Raw genomic sequence first — 20,851 nt, forward strand, 5'->3', positions numbered from 1 at the left:
GTCGTGTCTTCCACCGATACAGAAAGAGTGGAGATGTCACTTGGTTATTGTGCGTAATGATGCAAGTTGATCATATGCTGCAATAGACCAGTGACATTGTCTCTCTACAAAATTTGAAAATAAATAGTTAAGTAAAAAAAATATTACCAAATTAACCAATCAATCAATTTCAGCAATAATCAAAATTTTAACACAACCTTTTCAATTTTAAGAATATACTTATGTTGCTAATGGAGAATCATATATGGAGTAGTAGATGCATTCTTGCTTCCTGTGAATTGGAGCTTCTTTGTTGTATATTATTAAACACTGCATTGCACGACTGTTCAGCCTTATTTTAAAAAGAATATTATTCTTGAATATGAAGTAACAAACACATTTCATGCAAAGACTTTTATTTATGAATAGTCTGTAATACTGTACAGGAGCAGACACTTGTCTGTTTCTGACCATGTCAACGATCATTACTAATATTCTGCAGACAAACATTGTTCCTTCACCAACTGTTCCCTTTTCACAATAATTCTGTTTTTAAATATGTTGCTTATATTTTGAAAATAAAATATACATTATATGAAAAATAACATTGTTATTGGATAGACTATTTTGTACCAAATGCAACTATATGCAAATACACCTATGCTCTGTGATTTACACATTTCATGCACACAAAAGTGAAGAAACGGTGCTGCCATAAAAAGCTGTACATAAAGTCAGTATGAAAATAGAAAATATCAAAGCAACATGTGCAAGAGTCTATATCATGTTACAAATAACTTGAAGTACAAAAAAATCTACAAGAACCAGATAAAAATTTTCCTGGAACATGGAGGTACTGTACAATTACTGAGCTTGTAACAGGACAGAAATGAAAACTGGTGTAATGAACTCCAGTCACTTCAATCTACCACCAGATCCAACCAAAAAAACGCAAATACAGATGGATCAACAACTGACAGCCACCTGCAAGGTTTAGCTTTAAATGTACTCAACCTAGGAAATGTAGAGGTCCAATGCATAGCATAAAGTTTAGTTTGGTATAGTTTTTTTTACTTGCCATATTGCTTTCTCATAAATGATGCAAGTGTAAACCAATTCCCACAACCTAGTGTCAATATTAAACTATTGAACACATTTAGATATTGCAATTACTATCCTAAGAGCAAAGTTCTGAACAACATTAAGCATTGTCAGCTAATACTTTATTGTTATCATTATTATTGCCACAATAACTCTTTTCACAAAATTTAAAATTCATTTTCCAGAACAATATGTGATGTATTACGCACAAACAAAATCCCGTACAAAACCAGTGTGAAGGAGGCACACTGCATTCAGTTTACTGTAGCTATATCTGTCTTATCCACAATCACACATAAACATATGTGAACACAGTAAAACAGCAGATATGTACTTCTGTTAATGGCAGAAAACAAATTTTCTACAGTATGATAGTGAGGAAAACATCACTCAGACATTCAGACTCGGGTTGATCGCTGATGATGGGATTGATGGTGCAGGAGAACCATGGGGACAGGAGAACATGAATCATTCCAACTGTAGTCGAAGAGATAGTTTGAAGAGATTATCAGGTAGCACAAAGCCTATAATCTCAGAAGTGCAAAGCAAACAAGTACCAACGAATGGAGCTTTGAATCATGATGTATAACCACAGTCAGCTCCTCAAAGTGAGACAAACTGCTGGAATCATATCACAAATATCTTATCTTAGTATATATTATAATAGCTATATTGCTCTTGAGATAAACAATTCAAGGACCACAGTGTTTGTCATTGCAATCCAGTCTCTCTGAATACATTCTCTTCTAAACCAGTATAAGAATAAAGACAATTATTATTAGTCATACACCTATACACTAAACTTCCAAAAATCTAGCATTTTCTATAATATGTAAGAAAATATACAGTACTTTCCAGTACTTAAATGTTTTAAATGATTTTTTTTTTGTGTTCTTAATAAAATCCTATGTACATTTGGTGTAGATTAATACTGATTGTTATGCAATACTGTTGACTTCTTTTTTTCTTTTACAATTCTTTTGTTGATCAAAACTTACATTCATGTATCAACACTCAAGTTCCAGAAGGAGCCTGAGAGCAGACAAGCATAATGACATGCAAGATTTTTAAACCTAAAGCAATAATAGAGAAATGAACTGAGAGGTGAGAAAAATTAAAAGACAATTCCAAGGAAGCCTGGAGTATTGGCACTGGCAGCACCATTATCTGACTGCAAAATGCCCTTGCAGCACTGGCACAGTCAGTTGGAAGTGGAATCACGATAGTGGGGTCACTGCAGACACAGCTGTGAAGTGAGATCAAAGCCTTTTGTTGTTGGAAAAGATATTAGAGTCAGAAAAATGGGGTTTGCATGGTGATTTAGGCTGTGTCGGAGGTCACACTTGCTCCACTTGCGTGGGGTCGTAGGAGTCTAATGAGAAGGGAGTGAAAGGAAAAATAATAAAAACAGGTTTCTTTTGTTTATTTGCCCCCATAAGGTGAAAACTGTAGGTATTACTCAGAGATGGAACCATGATCATGTCTGCAGAGCCTTCTGCTCAGTGTGTCATAACACAAAAACATTTTGTGTCGCAATACATTTTGTATTGCAAGAGCCAATAAAAAAACTATTCTCTTAAAGAAAGAAGCATTATTTCCATGATTTTAACAAAGTCCTATTTAAACACATCAAATCTCACATAACATGTTCCCTAGATTTGCATATTTGGACTGTACACCCACCTGAGAAAGAGTGCACTTCCTCATCGTCCATACTGGAGGGGCTGCAGGTGGACATGCTGGTACGGAGAGGCAGTGTTATTTCTCTCTTTGGAACACTGAGAGGTTTTGGAAGCAGTGGAGGCTTTTGGAGTTTGGTACGTTGCCTTGGTTTGGGCGTTATTTCTCTATCAACACCCTTAACTCTATGGACCTTTGATGTTTTCTTTTCCTCCTTCTTCAAAGGCTTTACTTTGTCATCTTCTGCCAGACTGAGCTCTAAGACGGCTCCTTTTGACTTAAAGTTGACATCTCCTTTTGCACTTTCATTTTCTGATTTTATTGCCATCATGTCTTTAATCTCGTTGGTCTTCTCTTCTTTTCTTTGCCATTTCCCATCAGTCTCTTTAGTTGTTTCTTTTGATGTGCAGGCGACATCAGGGTATCCCACAGGACGCTCTTTTTCATTCATCTCCCCCTTCTTTTCTCGCTCCAGTTCAGCCTTTCCATCATCTGCAGCCTCTAATTTCTGTTTTGGTATGTCACTTGGGTTTTTCTCACTCTCCTTTTTCTCAGATTGGGAACCTTTGAGGCTGAGCTGTCTTATTCTGGACACTGAGCCCAACTCTTTCAGACGGGCTGTTCTGTCTGTAGCTGACCTGCCTAGAGATGCAGCCAAGCAGTTTATCTTATATTGTAGTGATTTGGTGGCCTTACAGGCTCCATTTTGGCCCCTCTTCTCACCCGTGCACATGCCAAGCACTTGCTTTTCATTAGGGGTGACAGGTAGGGAAAGGGGAAGCTTGCTGGGTGGAAACTCAGGCAGGTCCAGTACCAGCATGGACTGAAACTCAATATCTAGGTTCTTTTTGCCTTCATTATCATCACTGTGCTTTTGTATGACTTCTTCACAGTTCCCCTCAGTCCCATTTACCTCTTCGATTGTTGCTTCCACATTAAGAACATCTTCTTTTACTTTTTTACCCTCTTCTATCAGCTTCTCTGTCTCCTCAGGTGGATTTCTGAGTTTGTCACTTACAGTGGCATCTTCTTCATCGTCATCATGCTTTCTCTCTGACTGCTTCCCTCCCACACCCAAGGCTTCTACTGGGACAGATATACCCAGGATTCTGGCAGCCCTTTGCTCAATAGATTCATTTTCAGGAATACCTTTTGCACACTTGACTTCATACAGATTGCTGAGGTCCTGGGCAGATAAAGAATTTGCTTTCTCCAAAATCAGTAGGTTCTGCAGGTGCTTATCTGCTATGGTTGACTCAATCTTATATATTGGAGGCTCAGAAATGGTGGATCTCACATCATTATCATTTGTCTTAAAAACAAACGAGACTTCTCTTCTTCTTTGTGTGATAATTGAAGAAATATGTTTTTTACATGTGTTGTCACTGTCACTTCGACAAATCCTTAAATTCACATGACCACTGGATGGGACATCACTGTCTGACTTAGCATTTCTTTTAGTCTGTAGCCTATCTGGAAGATCTTTATCGGAATTGTCTTTGAGGCCACCACTACTTTGGACTTGTGCTGTTCTGTTCTCCCATAGCTCCTGTACAGACTCACTAAGCTTGTTCAAATCTAGCGGAGATGGAACTGAAAGTGAGCGCTTAATAGGTTCTCCCGGGCCACCAGGAGTTTCTGTGTAGACTGTTAACCCTACATCCCTAAGCAAAGACTCTTGAAGGACTGGGATGTCCTGTCTATAGAGCTGATTGGACCCATTTTGAGGAGAATGCAAAGGCAAGAGGCAGCTATCACTGACACATTGGTTTGTGGGCAGGGACAGTTCATTTGCTGGTGGGAGGCTGGTAGTTTGTATCTTTGAGAAAACAATCTCCCTGTCCATAAAAGCCAGATCAGTAGTAGAAGCAAATGACTTTGATCTGACTTTTTCTTCACTGGATTTGTCTGTGTGCATTGGAGGAAGGCTAATTGCTTCCCTGTTCAAATCTAGACCAACAGTGAAATTAGCTAATTTAAACTGTTGAAATCTATCATTCAGCCCATTTAATCCATCATGGTGTTTAGCAACATTGGGTCTCTTACTGATTGTGTCTTCCATTTCTTTGTTAATACTCTCTAGTTCACCAATGGCATCAAAGGGCCGTCGGTTAACAGGCTTCAAAAGAAATTGACCAAAGGCCACTTGCTCTACACTCTCTTGAGTTTGGGTCTTAGAAGGGGATGATGGGACTTGGGTTAATGACAGTTGTGTTGGGCTGAGACTAAGACGAGAAAAGGCGCTATTACTAGAAAGCTGGAGGTTTTTCTGTCCCGCCATAGGATAACCATAAGAATGGCAATATTCTGTACTCAGGTCACTCTCTGTGGTTTTGCCCGATACAGACTGAACAGGTTCTTGTCCGTGTGGAGGTGGACTTTGGGATTCAGGGCTTTTCAGAACTGTTAAAGGTGAACCCGTCTGGGTTTCCTGGTTACGATACTGGTTTCCAGGCCAGGACGCAGTATAGCAGATTTCTTTTTCTTCATTGGCTTGAAGTATCCAAGCATCTATTATCTCCTTTCTTAAAGGAGCCCTCTTGTAGTTCTTCAGTGATGATGTGCTGCTGGTGTGAAAGCGAGCGTAGTGAGATTTCATGGGCATCTCATTCACAGATTTACTCCTTATATTAAGGCTCTCTTTGAGGCCCACAGCAAATGTGTCCGTGGTGACAGTCAGACCTTGTATAGTCTCATTGTTATTCTGATCTGCTGCTAGGTCTTTGTTGACGTTAGTAGGGGTGTGAACAGGTACAGACACAAGGCAGAAGATGGTCTCACTAACTCTTCTCTTGGTGTTGCTGTTGTTCTCTGTCCCTGAATCTGGGACAATTTTCTTCACTTGGGTGATGGTTTCTGCAAAGACATGATCTAAGCTAGTTCCCTGTTGGGAACAAATCCTTGTGAGTGGTACCTGGAAGGCAGATGAGGGAGATGAAGGAGGACGCCATTTTTTGGGATATCTGTTGTTGCAGTTTTGGTCAATTGCTTGGAAATTATCAACAGTCTCATTGTGCAAATCACTGTGCCACCTGTTACTGTCATTGTCTAAGTTGGTAGAACAAGTCTGATTAGCATCAGCAGCCAGTTTGGCAGTGATGGAAGGCGCCAATGGTGGGGGCAAAAAGGCACTGTTGATGGTTGACGGTTCTGACACAGTGACACTGGGAAGCTCATTGCAAATATGGCGGATCTTGTCAGCATCCGTCAAAGAGTTGCCACCGAGGGCTGATGAAATATGACGAATGCGTGGGTCATCAAAGGGAATATACTGGATTCCCCCACCATGGTGCTCCTGGGATGTATATACCGGGTAAAGTTGCTTCTGGCCAGACATGTTTCTTTCTCTTTGCAAATCTGGCCAGAAGCCAACTGGATGCCTCGTGATCCAGTGGGAACCATCTGGAGCCATGTGGATTTGCTGGTATACACCCCCTTTATACCTGAAGGATTAATATTACATTCAATGCAAGTGAAATCAACAAGGTCAAAAAGAGTGAGAAAGCATAAAAAAACAACAGAGATATACGTTTCATCCATAAATAACTTACAAATAATTTCATTATGAAAAACTTATGACCTCCACTTTGAAATAAAAAATAGACAATAAATTGCTTTCAGTTTTGGAGTTTAAGTAATGCAAAAAGAAAAACTTACCTATAATCAACAGGAATTTCACCAAAACCCCGGTGTCCACCTCCCATAACAGGTGCTCTTTTATAGGATGGTGGAGGGATGTATCCAGGAGGTCCAGAGTCCTGTGCAAAATAGTCCAATTGTGCTTCACATGTCCTCGATATTGGTATTGGTGTTCTTTCCCTGGCCTGGGGAATAACTGAGTCTCTCCCAGACAACACTTCACAGCTTCCCCTAATCTGCTGGTGCATCTCATAAGATGGAGGTCTGGGGGGTCGAGTGAAGCGGGGCTTTGGTGTTACTGAGAGCTGAGTGGCACTAGCTGGCCTCCCATTCTCTGGCCAATGTGGTGCCCTATAAAAATCATGGTGTGTCAGTGGGTGGCCATTAATCCGCCTGTACAAACCTTGACCAGGTGAGGCTATGTCCACATAATGCAGACTCTCGGGTTGCAGCATCCTGGGCAAAGATTGGGATTTAACTTTGGTCCTGGGGTGAATGATAACGCCCTCTGGTGTTCTGACATGGAGCCGCTGTTTCTCCTGTGTCCATCGCTCTCCCTCACTTTGTGACAGCTGACGACCAAAGTTAACAGCGGGTCGCCAGTTGTCATTCCCTAGACTCTGGCATTTCCTCTCGGTCACCATTCTCCACTGCTGAAGAGCAGCTTCCCTTTCTCCAGAGTGTAGCTCTTTTTTGGAGGGGGCTTGACCTTGGATTTGGGCTGTCCAGTGCCTCCTCTCATGAGCTCCCCTTTGATGTTCAATTTCAGACATCTCTTGGCCTCTAGCTTGTTGAGACCCATTTGGCCTACAGTAATCCCCCTGCCTTCCACAATGGGACTCTCTAAAATCAGTGTAGTCCAGTAGCACTGTGAAGTCCTGACCTTTCCTTCTCCAGTAAGAGACATCCTTTGCCTGTGACTGCAGACCTTTGGTGCCATCGCAGACCCTGTGAAAATACAGAAATATATTGTCACCATTAGAGAGTGTTTCCTCATTGTTGTTAGTGACACATTACCGGTAATGCTAATTGTTAGTCAATGCATGGTGACACCTGATAAGGAAGATCTATATAATTCTGTAGAGAACAGGCCACACAAATGAGAGCCAATAAGAGCCAATATTATACAGTATAATATACAGTCAAACAATCATGAGAACAAAGAAAATAATGAAAGCTTTTTTAAAAGGTCAGAAGAAATTCTCTTGATGAAATGTCCCTGCATTTCAATTTCACACAATATATGAGTAAATGAACAAATTTATTTGCTCATTTGCAATTAAATGAAATTTTAATGAAATTTAATTCAATTAAAATTGGTGGGATGATGAAGCCAAGATCCCGACCCTCTTTAGTTTACAACACAAAACTATACCTAGAATTAGGAATATATGAATATATTCAATAGTTTACACAACACAGTGACTATAGAAAAATCTTAACTTCTTTACATTCATACATGCTTTTAGAAAATGTACAAGCAACATAGGTGACACTGTAAAATTGTTTAAACACATTACAATCAAACGATGTGAATGAATATTCGGTGTGTACATATTAAAAAACATGTGTGAGTGATGCATCACTAGATGGCGACAGACGATCATGAAAATGACAAGAACGCGTAGGATCTCCTCTTCAATGGAACGTGAACACGTTACACAATGACATTGTGAGAGTCCTTCAGGAGATCAACAATACGTCATTAGCACAAATCCATCATTATATAGTTCTACAAATCCAGTCTTTGTATCTGTATGAAAATGTGCTTTGTTGTTTGTTTGGTTGTTGTTTTTAACCAATCACATGCAGTGAAAGACAAAAAATGGGTTTCTGCATGCTCCCTGATCATTTTATTCTATTTGTGGAGTGACTGAGTGAGTGACAACGCAAACAAGACGCAAGCACATGTGTACACCCCCGAGGCCAAGGCCACTGAGTGTCCTTGACATTTCAATCCATGAGCATCACTAGCTACAGAAGAGGAAGGAGGCTAGCCTTGTCATTGTGCTAAATTTGAGGACATCTCATGTAAGATGAGTTGCCATCATTAGTCTAATTGGATCTTAGAAGCAGTGCCTAATGGGAGAACTGTGATAGGCTCGTTCTTTATTTAAACTAAAGCTGCCAGGCAAAATGGATTTGGATGAGGGAAAAACGAGGGATGAACAAACAACCGACTAAAATTGCAGAACATATGTCTCAGCAAAACCCCTCATTCCCAACAGAATGCCCTGATACTACTGGCAGAGCTGTGACATTAAAATGAGGATTACTGGAGAAAAATGAAATAAAAAACACGCTTGAAATCACTGACATTATTCAAGGTCATCTGATTATTTTCAGACGCTCTGTCACTGACTTCTGGCAAACAGGATTAGTGTAAAGAAAAAAGAAAGTCAGCAAAACAAAATAAAAGGAAAAAGGCCACCTAATTGTGTAGACATAAGAACAGCTGTATTGACTTTGTCTCAGTGACAGCACACTAACCCTCTGAACTGCTGCAAACAGGGAGAATAAATAATTCTATTTTCAGGACACAACACAATGACTACAGCCTGACTATATTTCTGATAGTATCATATGTTACAACCCACCTTAAATCATCAGGGGATCGGTTGCATAATTCCAGACAGAGCTAAATATAGCCTTTCTCCATATACATATTTTAATAATCCCTACATGAGCCCTGTTTTATTGATGCACCACATATTATACTGTAGGGGCAGTTAAAAGCATAAGTCTGTGCATGCCCCAGTGGCTACAACTAAAAAAGAAACCCACATATTACATCAGCAAGAGCTCAGACCATATCACCTATTTATGAAAAAGCTGTTTAATATACGGCCCCAATAATTAATTTCAAATGTTTGCATGTCCTCAAAATGTCAAAACGTATTAAAGAGCATTCTTCCTCTCCATGTTTCTGGACTGTAGACATGTCGTAAAATGGGAGCACCAAGGGAAAACCCACACAGGAATGTATGAAGCATCTAACTTTGACTGAAAAGATTGTGGATGAAAAGAGAGATGAAAAATGAGGAAGTTATACATAAGGGCAAAGCTAATTCGCCTGAAAATTAATTTCATTAATCCTCATCAACACAGCACCCTTGCAATGATGGAGGAGCGGATTTGGATTTATGTCTTACCCGCTGTCTGAGGTCAGTGAGTGGGTGTCGGTCCGGCTCCCGCCCTCTTGTCTGAACTGACTCCTGTCCCTGGGTACATTATTGTTGTTATTAGGACAGTGGTACACATGTGGCTGCTTGGTTCCACCACTGTTTCCATAGGGACCTTGTTCATAGCCATTCACTGTCCTGGGGCTGGGCACAATTTCCAAGATTTCATGGTGTTTGTTATAGGATGGCTGAGATGATGAGGGAGCCTGGTGGGACAAGGATGTGGGGGCAGGGGTAGAGGTGGTGGAGGAGGTGGTGTGCTTGGGCACTTTGTATCCATGAGAGATGAGAAGGTCCTCCACACTGTACATGGTCGCATTTGTTTATGCTGGTGTTTTACTTTTGTCTGTCTCCGCTGGCTGATGTTTTCAGGAGAGGAAGGTAGGTCAGTTGTCAAGGCCTCTCTTCTCCTCTACATGCAGCGGCAGGATCACTGGCACAGCAGCACAGCTGAGGCCATCACTGGAAAAGAAAACAGAGAGCGCAGTATATAATGAAGTGAAAAAGGTGACCGCAAAAGCATCATCCATGGTATCCACGTCCACTTTCTCTCATGGGTCTTAACCTCTACAGCCATTTTATAGGATGGAATAAAAGAAGAAAAAAAAAGAACATAATTTCTGAGCCATCACCACAAAACCGAACTCCAATCGACTTGTCAGTAGTCAGTCCTTGCAATAAATCTCTAACCCTAAACCCGTCCCTGGCAGAAGGGAGGAGGTAAGCAGATCATTGTTGATTACTGCTGCTGCAGAAAAATATTGTTCACAATATTCTCCCTATGGACCTCAACACAGTTCCGCCGGAAGCTATCCCCACTTGTGTGTGCCATTGTGACAACTTGGGTATTGGATTCCTTTCCTCTCACCTCCAGATCCTTTTTTTTTTCAACTTCAGTATTTTCTGGTGACAGGAAGAGAACAGATTTGCTTATCTATAGCATGTTAAATAAAATCTATTTTTTGTGAATTGAATATATTTTACATGATTTTACTGCATGTTCTAAGGGCCCTGCCTAGGCACACACTCAAAAAAAACTCATTGAGTAGTAGGAAGGGTCATAGTGTGCAGTTCACAAAAACACCATATGGACATGCTAAGAAAATCCAAACTGTGGAGAAGGGGTCATTTGTCAGGTTATTTTCTCACCACATCTGTAGCAAGATGATGGCATAACAAAGTACTAAAACATTTTAAACAAGTGTGTTCCAAAGACTCGATAATAATGGCCAGGGATTTTTTTCCCAAATAATCTGGAGGAGAAGGTTTGGTCTGAGACGAATGGTAGTTGTAGAAGTGGCCCTTGACCAAGATCTTCAGAGGTGGATAAAAATAGGGGCCAAACTGAAGAAGCCATGGATGGATACGAACGGGTTTGGTTCACCAGATGTGCTGACTGTGAGAACATACAGGGTCTCCAACGATCCCTTAAACCCCTTCACTCCTATATATTTTTCTAAGGCGTCATTGCTAATTTATAAATCCAAGACCACCACATGTCTTTTAGATCCCATCCCAACACACCTGTTGAAGGATGTTTTACCAACGATAGCCAGATATATCCTAGACCAGATCAATTGTTCTTCAGTGACAGGTTATGCACCCCAGTCCTACAAGGTGGCAGTGATTAAGCCGTTGCTTAAAAAAGCCATCACTGGATCCGGACGTACTAGGAAATTATAGGCTGATATCCAACCTTCCTTTTATATCTAAAATTCTTGAGAAGGTGGTGGTGATTCAGTTACTGGAGCACCTTCAGAGAAACAGCCTGTTTGAGATGTTTCAGTCAGGCTTTAGAGCTCATCACAGCACAGAAACAGCACTTATTAAAGTTACTAATGATCTTTTTATAGCTTCAAATCATGGACTGGTTTCTATGCTGGTTCTGCTGGACCTCAATGCTGCTTTTGATACAGTTGATCACAGCATCCTGTTACATAGACTGGAACATATGATTGGGATTAAAGGGACCGCACTAGACTGGTTTGGATCGTATTCATCAGATAGATACCAGTTTGCTCATGTCCATGGCGTTCCCTCTTCATACAGTAGGGTTAGCCATGGAGATCCACAAGGTTCTGTGCTTGGACCAATCCTTTTCACCCTGTACATGCTTCCCTTAGGAAACATTATTTGGCAGCATGGGATAAATTTTCATTGTTATGCCGATGACACTCAGCTATATTTATCCATGAAACCAGAGGAGACAGAGAAGTTAGTGAAGCTTCAGACCTGTCTTAAAGACATAAAGTCTTGGATGTCTTCAAATTTCCTCCTCCTTAACTCAGGAAAAACTGAGGTCATGGTGTTTGGTCCTGAACCTCTCATCGATAGATTAGATCACATGATCAGTCTAGACGGTATCTCATTAACATCTAGTCTCTCTGTGAGGAATCTTGGAGTAACGTTTGATCAAAATCTCTCCTTCAACTCACACATTAAAACAGTCTCTAGAAGTGCCTTTTTTTCACCTGAGGAACAACACAAGGATAAGGAAACCACTGACACGGCAAGACGCTGAAAAGTTAGTCCACGCATTTGTTACTTCCAGGCTGGACTATTGTAATTCTTTATTATCAGGGTGTCCAAACAACTCTTTAAGAAGCCTCCAGCTGATCCAGAATGCTGCAACTAGAGTTCTGACAGGTATTGACAAAAGAGATCACATATCTCCTGTACTGGCGTGTCTTCATTAGAATAATTTTTAAAACCCTTCTTTTGACCTACAAGGTCCTCAGAGGCCTAGCTCCATCCTACCTGGAGGAGTTAGTGAAACCTTGCCAGCCCAATAGACCGCTCCGCTCTCAGAATGCTGGTCTACTTGTGGTCCCCAGAGTCTCTAGAGGTAGAATGGGGGGCCGAGCATTTAGCTACCAGGCCCCCCTGCTGTGGAACCAGCTCCCTGTCCAGGTACGGGAGGTTGACTCCATCTCTACTTTTAAAATTAGGCTTAAAACTTTCCTCTTTGAAAAAGCTTATTGTCATTAATTTTGTAGTCCCAGTTACTATCCTAGACGGACAAATTATCATATTTAGGGGGTCGTCTAATCATTAGGTTAACATCTTAGTTATGCTGCTATAGGCCAAGGCTGCCGGGGTCCAGAAACATGATCACCTGACAGGCCTCTGTCACCCCACTGGGAAATGCTCTCCTCTCCTCTCCTCTCCTTAAGTAGACTAGTGATGCTATTTCTTGTGTAGTTTTTTCTGCTCCCCCCCCCCTTCCTCTGTATTCATCTACAGGTATCGCCGCCTCCAGAGCTGCATACTGACCTCCGACCCCGTTGACCCACTCAACTTGACTCCACCAGCAGCACAATTTACTTAATATAATGTATTTCTGGATTTATTCTCTATAAGCTATGTCTATTCTCTTCTCCACCTTACCTCACCTCACCTCTCCTCTCCTCTCCTACCTATTCTATCCTCTACCTGTCCTCCCCCTTCTCTCTCTCCACCCAGCCGGCCATCAGCAGGAGGGTCCCCTACATGAGCCTGGTCCTGCTCAAGGTTTCTTCCTGTTAAAGGGAGTTTTTCCTTGCCACTGTTGCTTGTTTGGGTTTAGGCTCTGGGATTCTGTAAAGTGCCTAGAAAAAATTCTGATTGTAAAAGACACTATATAAATAAAAATTGATTGACTGACTGACTGATTGCTTGATTGATTGATTGACATGCAGCGTGAAGCATTTTCCCCATTGAACCCTGACAACGATCACAGGAACCAGCACCAAAGATCAGCACAGGAACTGATATGACGAGAGGCCCTAATATCAGTGAGGCACATTTATTTGCTGATTTACTGTATAAACTGTATAACTGTGAAACCTGATCAAGACGTAATGCCACCAGTAATTCATTGTGTTCAATCTGTAGAAGTTGGTGAATAAGTATTTCATATATTTTACAAAATTTGCACCTTTCTGACCATTTGTCAAACCATTTCTCCCTTTATGGTTCACACTACAAAAACATGTGTAAGATGTATTCTGAGCAGAAGTATGGACATCCAAATGTATGTTTAAAAGAAGGCAAAGGACAATGCAAATCTGTAACAGTCTGAAGGACTGAGAAATTCTCCAGGTGCATCTTAGTCTGATGCCCTTGATGAAGTCATGCTTGCTGCCTTGTCAAAAGGACAGATGCTGCTGCAGCCCACACATTCAACACTGCTCACTGAAGCAAATTCCCAACAACCTAGTGGACCTTAATAAGAAATCTGCCAACACAAATGTGGGTCAGCCACTTCAAAAGTCAATCACTGCAAAATTGTAAAAAGACGGAAGCATTTTTTTTTCATTCTAAACAACAAAGCAGCATAAGCAGCTCCAACACAATGTATTCAGATGATTAGCATTTGTTTTGAGTCTTAGCATTTGTTTAGCTCTGATCTCTAACCCCAGAAATGAAAAAGGGATCATGAGTCAGTGGGACGAGTCTTTTCCCTGCTCCACTTCTTCTTGCTTCCTTTTACCTGAACACTGGGACAGCTGACTAGGTGATTAACAGGATCCAAGAGCATGAAATACCACTCTCTCTGTATGTCTGGCACTCTAATGCGATTATCTTTTTCATTTAAAACCTTAAACCTGTTAGTTGTGGAGGATTGCCTCTTGGCACTCACCCAGTTTAGTTGACTACTTCATTCCCTTTTCATTTGGCACAATCTAACGGAGAAAAGCTCACATCTCATCATGGAATCTCAATGCAAATAACCTTGCTTCATTTATGTTTGCTTTGGGAACAAGGCAGCATTCAGACACTCTTTTTTCATTAACTACATTTCAACCTGTGCTGGGCAACAGGGCAGGAATGTTCAATACATCCCTGAATTAATGCCAGCAAAATGGAATCCAAGTGACTGTTTATCAGGACAGATTATTTGATCAAACTTCTCTTTGCACTGTAATTTAAGGATTGACACCAGACATCTTGCTCCAGATAAAAGCAGCTGGGGGTAAATGAAGCTTCAGTAGAACTCAACCATTGACTGAATCTTCAAATGTAATTTTAAGTGATAAAAGTATTCATCAGGATTTTTTTTTCATCAGGAAATGATATAGCAGGGAATTAATTCTAATCCCATCTGAGCCTTGAAAAATCTTCAACCCCAATGTTGTCACCTTATGTAAAAGGTATCATATGGCCAAAAATCCATGTGTACTATCAGGATAGTTTTTTTGTGAGCATTTAACCTTCTTTAGTGCCATATGCTGTCTAATCCAGCTACACCTTTAATCTGAGGCACTTGCCCTCAGTGTTATCATAAATGAGGATTATCTACCTCATCTCTGGAAAAAAAGGGAGGATTTCCTTATGTAAAGTCACCTTCTCTCATACGGTACCCCTCCCCGCCCATTCCTTCCCATGACAAGCTCAGTTTACTGCTAATGCTCTTATGCAACAGAATTACCCATTTATATCAAATAAAAACTTGGATTCGTGCCCTGGTATACAACAATGGCTGGCTTTCATCCCCCAAAACACAACTACATTGTGTTTCGCTACAATGCTTTCCTGTGTGGAAAAAAGAAGGGTTGTTGTTATAGGCCCTTGGATCTGACAACTAGAAAAAAGGGCAGACACATTATACTTCATTTTAATGACATTGTTCATGCAGGCACGAAAATTAATGATACAGTGTGTGAATAACATATGCTGCAAAGTAAGCTAAAAATAAAGAGAAACACCAGAGAGGTGGCATTTCCATACAAACCCTCTCAGAAGCCTCCACATTCTTTATAAACATCATTCTCATTAACTGCTCAGTGAAATATGTCAGACTGCAGCTTGATACAACCACGCCTTGTTTATTAAAAACAGCTTTATTTTAGCTGTGTGAAACAGGTCTCGCACTGCCGCTTAACCCTATGCCAGGCTGCTCGACCATGACAGCCTTCAGATCTACATTATGATCACATCAATGAGTTGAAGTCTACACAAAAGTGTTAAGGTCTCTGAAATATTCTGTATAGCTTCTACCTCTCATACTTGCATACATGTGAAGGCATCTTGTCACACACAAGTTATTATAGTATTTGATCAAAATACGGAAGAATTGTCTAGCCTATCCAGCTCTGCAACACCATCCCACCTTTACCATGTCCTTTATTAATTAGCTTTGTCTCTGCAACCTTCTACCTCTCATACTTGCATACACGTGAAGGCATCTTGTCACACACTGGTTATTATAGTATTTGATCAAAAATACGGAAGAATTGGCCTATCCGGCTCTGCAACACCATCCCACCTTTTCCTTGTCCTTTATTAATTAGCTTTGTCCCAGCAACCTGGGAAACACATTTCTATTCTCCATACAAAAACCAGGCAATAGAAACTCAATTGCGTCAAACTGTTGCTGATAATTACCCATCCTTGTATCATCCCAAAACATGAAAGGCTTTTTTTTGGTAATGTACAGCTACAAAGCTCAAAGCTCTAGGTGTCACAGCCCCTTTTTCCCAGTTCCCTCCTGTCCCAGTACTTTTCCACTGCCCTGCTCACACCACACCCTCTGATCACCACACCTGCTCTCAGTCACTGATCACCACACCTGCTTTCAGTCACTGATCACACACCTGCTCTCAGTCACTGATCACACACCTGCCCTCACTCATCAATCAGCTCACCTACCAGTGTATACAGTATATTCTCCAGCCTCACACTCACTCAGTGCCAGATTGTTCTTCTGCTTTCATGTGAGACTTTCCAGCGTTGTTTCCCTGCCGGATTACCCGTTACCGACCCTGCCTGTCTTCGTTCTGCCTGCCTTGCCTGTTCCCCGGACAACCTACCTGCTTTCTGCCTCTGACTACGACTTCTGCCTCAGCGTCTCTGGTTCCTGTCTGCTCACCTGGTTTAGACTTCTCCGCCTGGCCCCGACTTCGCTGCTGCTCGTCCCACTCCCCGAGCCTGCAACCCATAGACTTTGTGCGGGCCCAGAGCCTGAAGAACGGACTATTTCTTGTGTTTCCTTGTCTGCCTGAGTTCCTGTTTGCCCGTGTGTTAATAAAAGTCATTACTACGGTCCAGCTTTCCAGAGTGCTGCATTTGGGTCCAAACTGCACCCGTCACACTAGGCTAACAACAATTATAAAGGATAGTGCAATACTGTTTGCATCTTGGAAATCAGACATCAATGTTATTAATTTTTAGCAAAAATCCAAATTGCAAAGCAAAAATCTGATCTCAAACAACAACAATTAATGCAATAGCATTAATGACAATGAAATTGAATTTTTCAGAAGGATTTAACATGTGTTGAGATGACACATGAAATGATGAATCTCCAGCAGAACAAAAGAATGTCAAGCTGCAAAGCCCTGAACCAAGATGGCGATTACCCTGCTTCCTAAAATATTCCACAAGAGCCGCATCTCGCCAGCACATTGTTCCCAGTCTCGTCAGATCTATAACAACTGACTGGAGTGGGAGTGCACTTGGCTGGTCTCTGGCCTGCATCTGCTAATACCGCACGCGCAGGAATTTTTCAAGGATGACAGCCCATCACATTCAGCAAACAGCAGCAGTCGACACTGTTTATCTATCTGACATCATTGCATCCAGCAGAGGGGCCGTCTCTCTTCCTGAGGAAGTGCGTCGCCGCAGGAGACAGACAAGAGCTGACAGTGTCGCAACTGTTTCCAATCAGGCACTCTGTGGGCTCCTGTTTGTCATCAGCAGGCCTGTTTTTAGAAGAATAAACAACTAAACAGCCTGCAGTCACATTTGAGCCCACGCTGACCCCAAAAAGTACAGTGTAGGTAGATTATAACTCAGCCACATAAAGAGGATGCATTTTAACTGCCCTCAGAACATTCACTATCTATCAAGTAGGGCAGAGAGGATAAATGGACAATCATGTATTTTTTTCTAAACATCCACCTGGCACAAATCAGAGTATCTATTGTGGCACTGGCTTAATTTGCTGAAATGTAGCAATTTGCCATCATGAGTTGAAAATGAAAAGGGTAGGCAGATCGAACATGCCTTTGCCAGCACCCTCACCAAAAAACCATCACTGAGCTGAAATACAGTAGGCATCACCTGCATGCAGTTATTTTTGAGTCACGCTGGTTCTGACGACAACCAAAGTGTGTTAATTAGTGTTTGTCAAGGCCCAAGCTTCACCAGAGATGACAGTGGCATGGTTTATCAGCCAGAAACACGCTGATCAAAGTCCTAGAACACTCTAGTTAAATGCTAATCACATGGAATTTGGCACAAGCTTACATAAAAATACAAACCCCTCAAGCACAACACTTCATGGAGAAGGCTTTTATCTTTATAATTTATTAATAAATGAGATAAAAACCATCAGTGACAACATCACATTTATGTTAGCAGATGCTGCTGATTAAGATGAAATGGGTTTCTCACACAAAGGGGATAGAAAAGTGCAGAGTAAAGCCAAGAATAATCAAGGTTGTCTGAGATCAGAGCACAAAGGTGTCAGAGATCTCAAGGAAGGATGCTGATGGCAGCTGCATCCAGATGAAGAAATGAAACATGAGGCAGATTCTCCCTTTCTGACACACTAGCAACTGACGTCAGTAGCTTTCATACGTTTCTGGCTGTTCCCTCCTCCCACCTGCTTCACCTGTGACGTCATAGGAGATCCGAGGGGGATCCCTGTAGCTGGGCAAAAATGGCAAGTCCTTCTAAGGCTTCAGTACAACTGATCTGCTCTATGCATGTGGCCTGGAGGAAATCAACACAGGCATATGAGCACACACACACAGACACACAAAACATGATTACTGGAAAGGGAAAGTGTAGCCTCTGGTTAACCAGTGTTCTGCCTGCCAGGAATCCCTCCCAGGCACTCTTATCGCTGTGAAGCTCTCCAGAAAGTTGAAATGGTGTGACTCACTTCACTCCAGTTCTCTCTGACCAACCCTTTCCTCCACTGCTTGCAGGAATTAATGGGCCGCTTCCTTTTGAACACCCACCCCACCCCCTCCTTAGGGCATCCAGCAGAGTCTGGTGATCATATGCCAGCACATGTGCAAGCAAGCTCTCCACCTCTAGCTGCTGTTCTGTTTTGTCTTTTTACACTGGTTTCCACTGAACAAAACAAGACTTATCGTCATGGCTAAACAACGATTAAAGTTTCTGTGTCTTGACTACCTGCTCAAATCAAACCTCAGAATCTGACTGAATGTGCAAGCTCAGTAAGAGTTATGTTACCTGATGTAACACAATTGACAAGTGATGATGTTAAATGCTGAAAGGTGAAGCTGTGGGATTGTGGAAAGTCTTGGTGCAAAACCTTCAACACTGTACCAGTTTTGTAAACAAATGCTCTTTATGTATCTGTGTAAGGTTTTAGTCCAAAAAGTTTTTGGTCAAACTTTAATTTGAGTGAAATGTTTGTAGAAGAGCCATATTTATACTCTTTCCAGCTGTTAACTGCCTAAAAATAAAAAAAAAAAAACCAGACAGTACAATGTGGAACCTGAACTCAGCAGGTGAAGCTGGCTTAATATTGCCATAGAGGTAATGACTGAAACAATTTATATCATCTAAAATTCATCCCATTCGATGGCTAAATGTGTGGCAGCACAATACATACATCCTGTTAAATATTTGTTTCACTTATTAAATATTACTCCAGTGTAAGAACTATTTCCGTGTTAAAACGTAGATCTCGGCAGACAGATGCACCAAGACGCATCCTAATCTTCATCGTGTCAGGTAATGAAGCAGCACGTGCAGGAGAATGCACGATGGGAGAAGGAGGAGTGCGTGTGCGGGATCAAACACCACCGTTCATTACCAATTATCCCGATGATGATTATCATGCAAAAACAAAAAAAAAGTTACAGCATGCAAACATCAAAAGGTGCATTGGAGTTCTGATCCATTCTTTCCTACACGAACTGGAACGGACCAACAGCGGGCCCGTGTGAAACGACTGACAGATGCGTCACGTTGAACCGATCCGTTTCCCCTGCTGGGTCCTTGGTAAAGTACACAAACCTACAGCCACCCACGCATCAGGTCCCAACTGGCCCCGTTCAACATGTGTCCGCTGAACGGTTCGACAGACTGAGGATGATGATGTATTGTTTTATAACTCCAATCTGTAACTGCAGCTCTTCGCAGAGAGGAAGATGAAAGCTGAAGGTAACTTCAAAGTGAACCCGTGCTGCGTATAATCAGGGTGCAGCTCCTCCCTCATGATCTCTGGCATATTAAACTGCGTAATTTGGAGTTTGGCCTCTGAGGGCTAGAGCTAGCCCCGGCTAGCTCCATCAGCAATCTTTAACCTTCAGCTGGTTGGAGCGCGTCCGCAAACACGACGCGCATCGCACACGCGTCAACTTAAGGGATCAAATACAGGCAGCGTTCTCCCGTAGCTTCACCTTCTAATGTCGCGTCCTCGGAGAGCCAGTGTGACCGTCCGAAAGCTTGCACGGAGGAGATGGTGGAAGAAGGAAGACTTCTGATCTGGTTCGCTGGTTAAGTTTAGCTGAGCTGGAAACGTTGAAAGCGGGTAAGACGCCTCTCCCCGCCGCGGTGTGCTCCTCACAGCAGCCGCTCACAGCCTGCGACAGTCGAATGTCAGAACAGTCGGAAACTCGGCTGACAGACGTACGGACGGATAGGGGTGGGAGTGGGGAGGGGGCGACACGCAGTTGGTGTGTGGACCGACCTGGAGCCGCTCTTACCTGAGAAAATCCGTCGCTGCGTCGACGCGGAGTCCGCAGCCTCATCCCCACCGCTGCTGTGACGGACTGAGCTGAGCTCTGCGAGAGAACAGCCCCTCTCCACTACAACACAGCGGGGAGGAAACATCAGCTGGACCCTGCTCAGCGTCACATTTCAACACACATGTACTTATCCTGTCTGCCTGTCTGTGAACCTCAAGGGGCCAGCCACTAACTGAATACAAGACCCATGTTATCATCATGTTTTCATAATATTGTAGTTTCAGGTCTTTCTCTGATCTGTGGGGGTCATTCTGTGAAGTACCAAAGTTTAGCTTTAATACAATTTCAACACACTATCCGAGAGAGACAGAGAGAGATTTAACAACACCTTTATTTACATGTATTTTTCAGAATTACATTTACACATTTCAGAGAGAGACATTGGAGATCTTCAACAATTCAAAATCAAAACAATTTTCCTCACTAAACACAGGACGTCTCTCACTCCCCAGATGTCTTCAAATGGACTAATTTGGCCTGTCAGTTCATAGAAACTAAGTAAAGATCCCACGGTCTTCCATAGGGATAGCTTAGCCGTCCCCGATGTGACAGCCTGAA

At 42.0% G+C, this 20,851-nt stretch overlaps 1 protein-coding gene across 2 annotated transcripts; it reads right to left on the reverse strand.

The window, feature by feature from the left end:
• Positions 1–378: 378 nt before the first annotated feature.
• Positions 379–20,401, reverse strand: jcada (junctional cadherin 5 associated a). 2 transcript variants are annotated; one of them, XM_057013612.1, is made up of 6 exons: positions 20,252–20,401; positions 19,946–20,128; positions 9,552–10,043; positions 6,418–7,347; positions 2,764–6,203; positions 379–2,452 (listed from the first exon to the last, which is right to left on the reverse strand). In XM_057013612.1, exons 3-6 carry the CDS (start codon positions 9,890–9,892, stop codon positions 2,418–2,420), a joined length of 4,746 nt encoding a protein of 1,581 aa, XP_056869592.1. In that variant the 5' UTR covers positions 9,893–10,043; positions 19,946–20,128; positions 20,252–20,401; the 3' UTR covers positions 379–2,417. The 2 variants fall into 2 exon arrangements, with proteins under 2 accessions (XP_056869592.1, XP_056869593.1); XM_057013613.1 differs by lacking the exon at positions 19,946–20,128 and having other exon boundaries at positions 20,252–20,386.
• Between the last annotated feature and the right edge of the window lie 450 nt (positions 20,402–20,851).

This window comes from Takifugu flavidus, chromosome 17, assembly GCF_003711565.1.
Source record: "Takifugu flavidus isolate HTHZ2018 chromosome 17, ASM371156v2, whole genome shotgun sequence".
Lineage (NCBI taxonomy): Eukaryota > Metazoa > Chordata > Actinopteri > Tetraodontiformes > Tetraodontidae > Takifugu > Takifugu flavidus.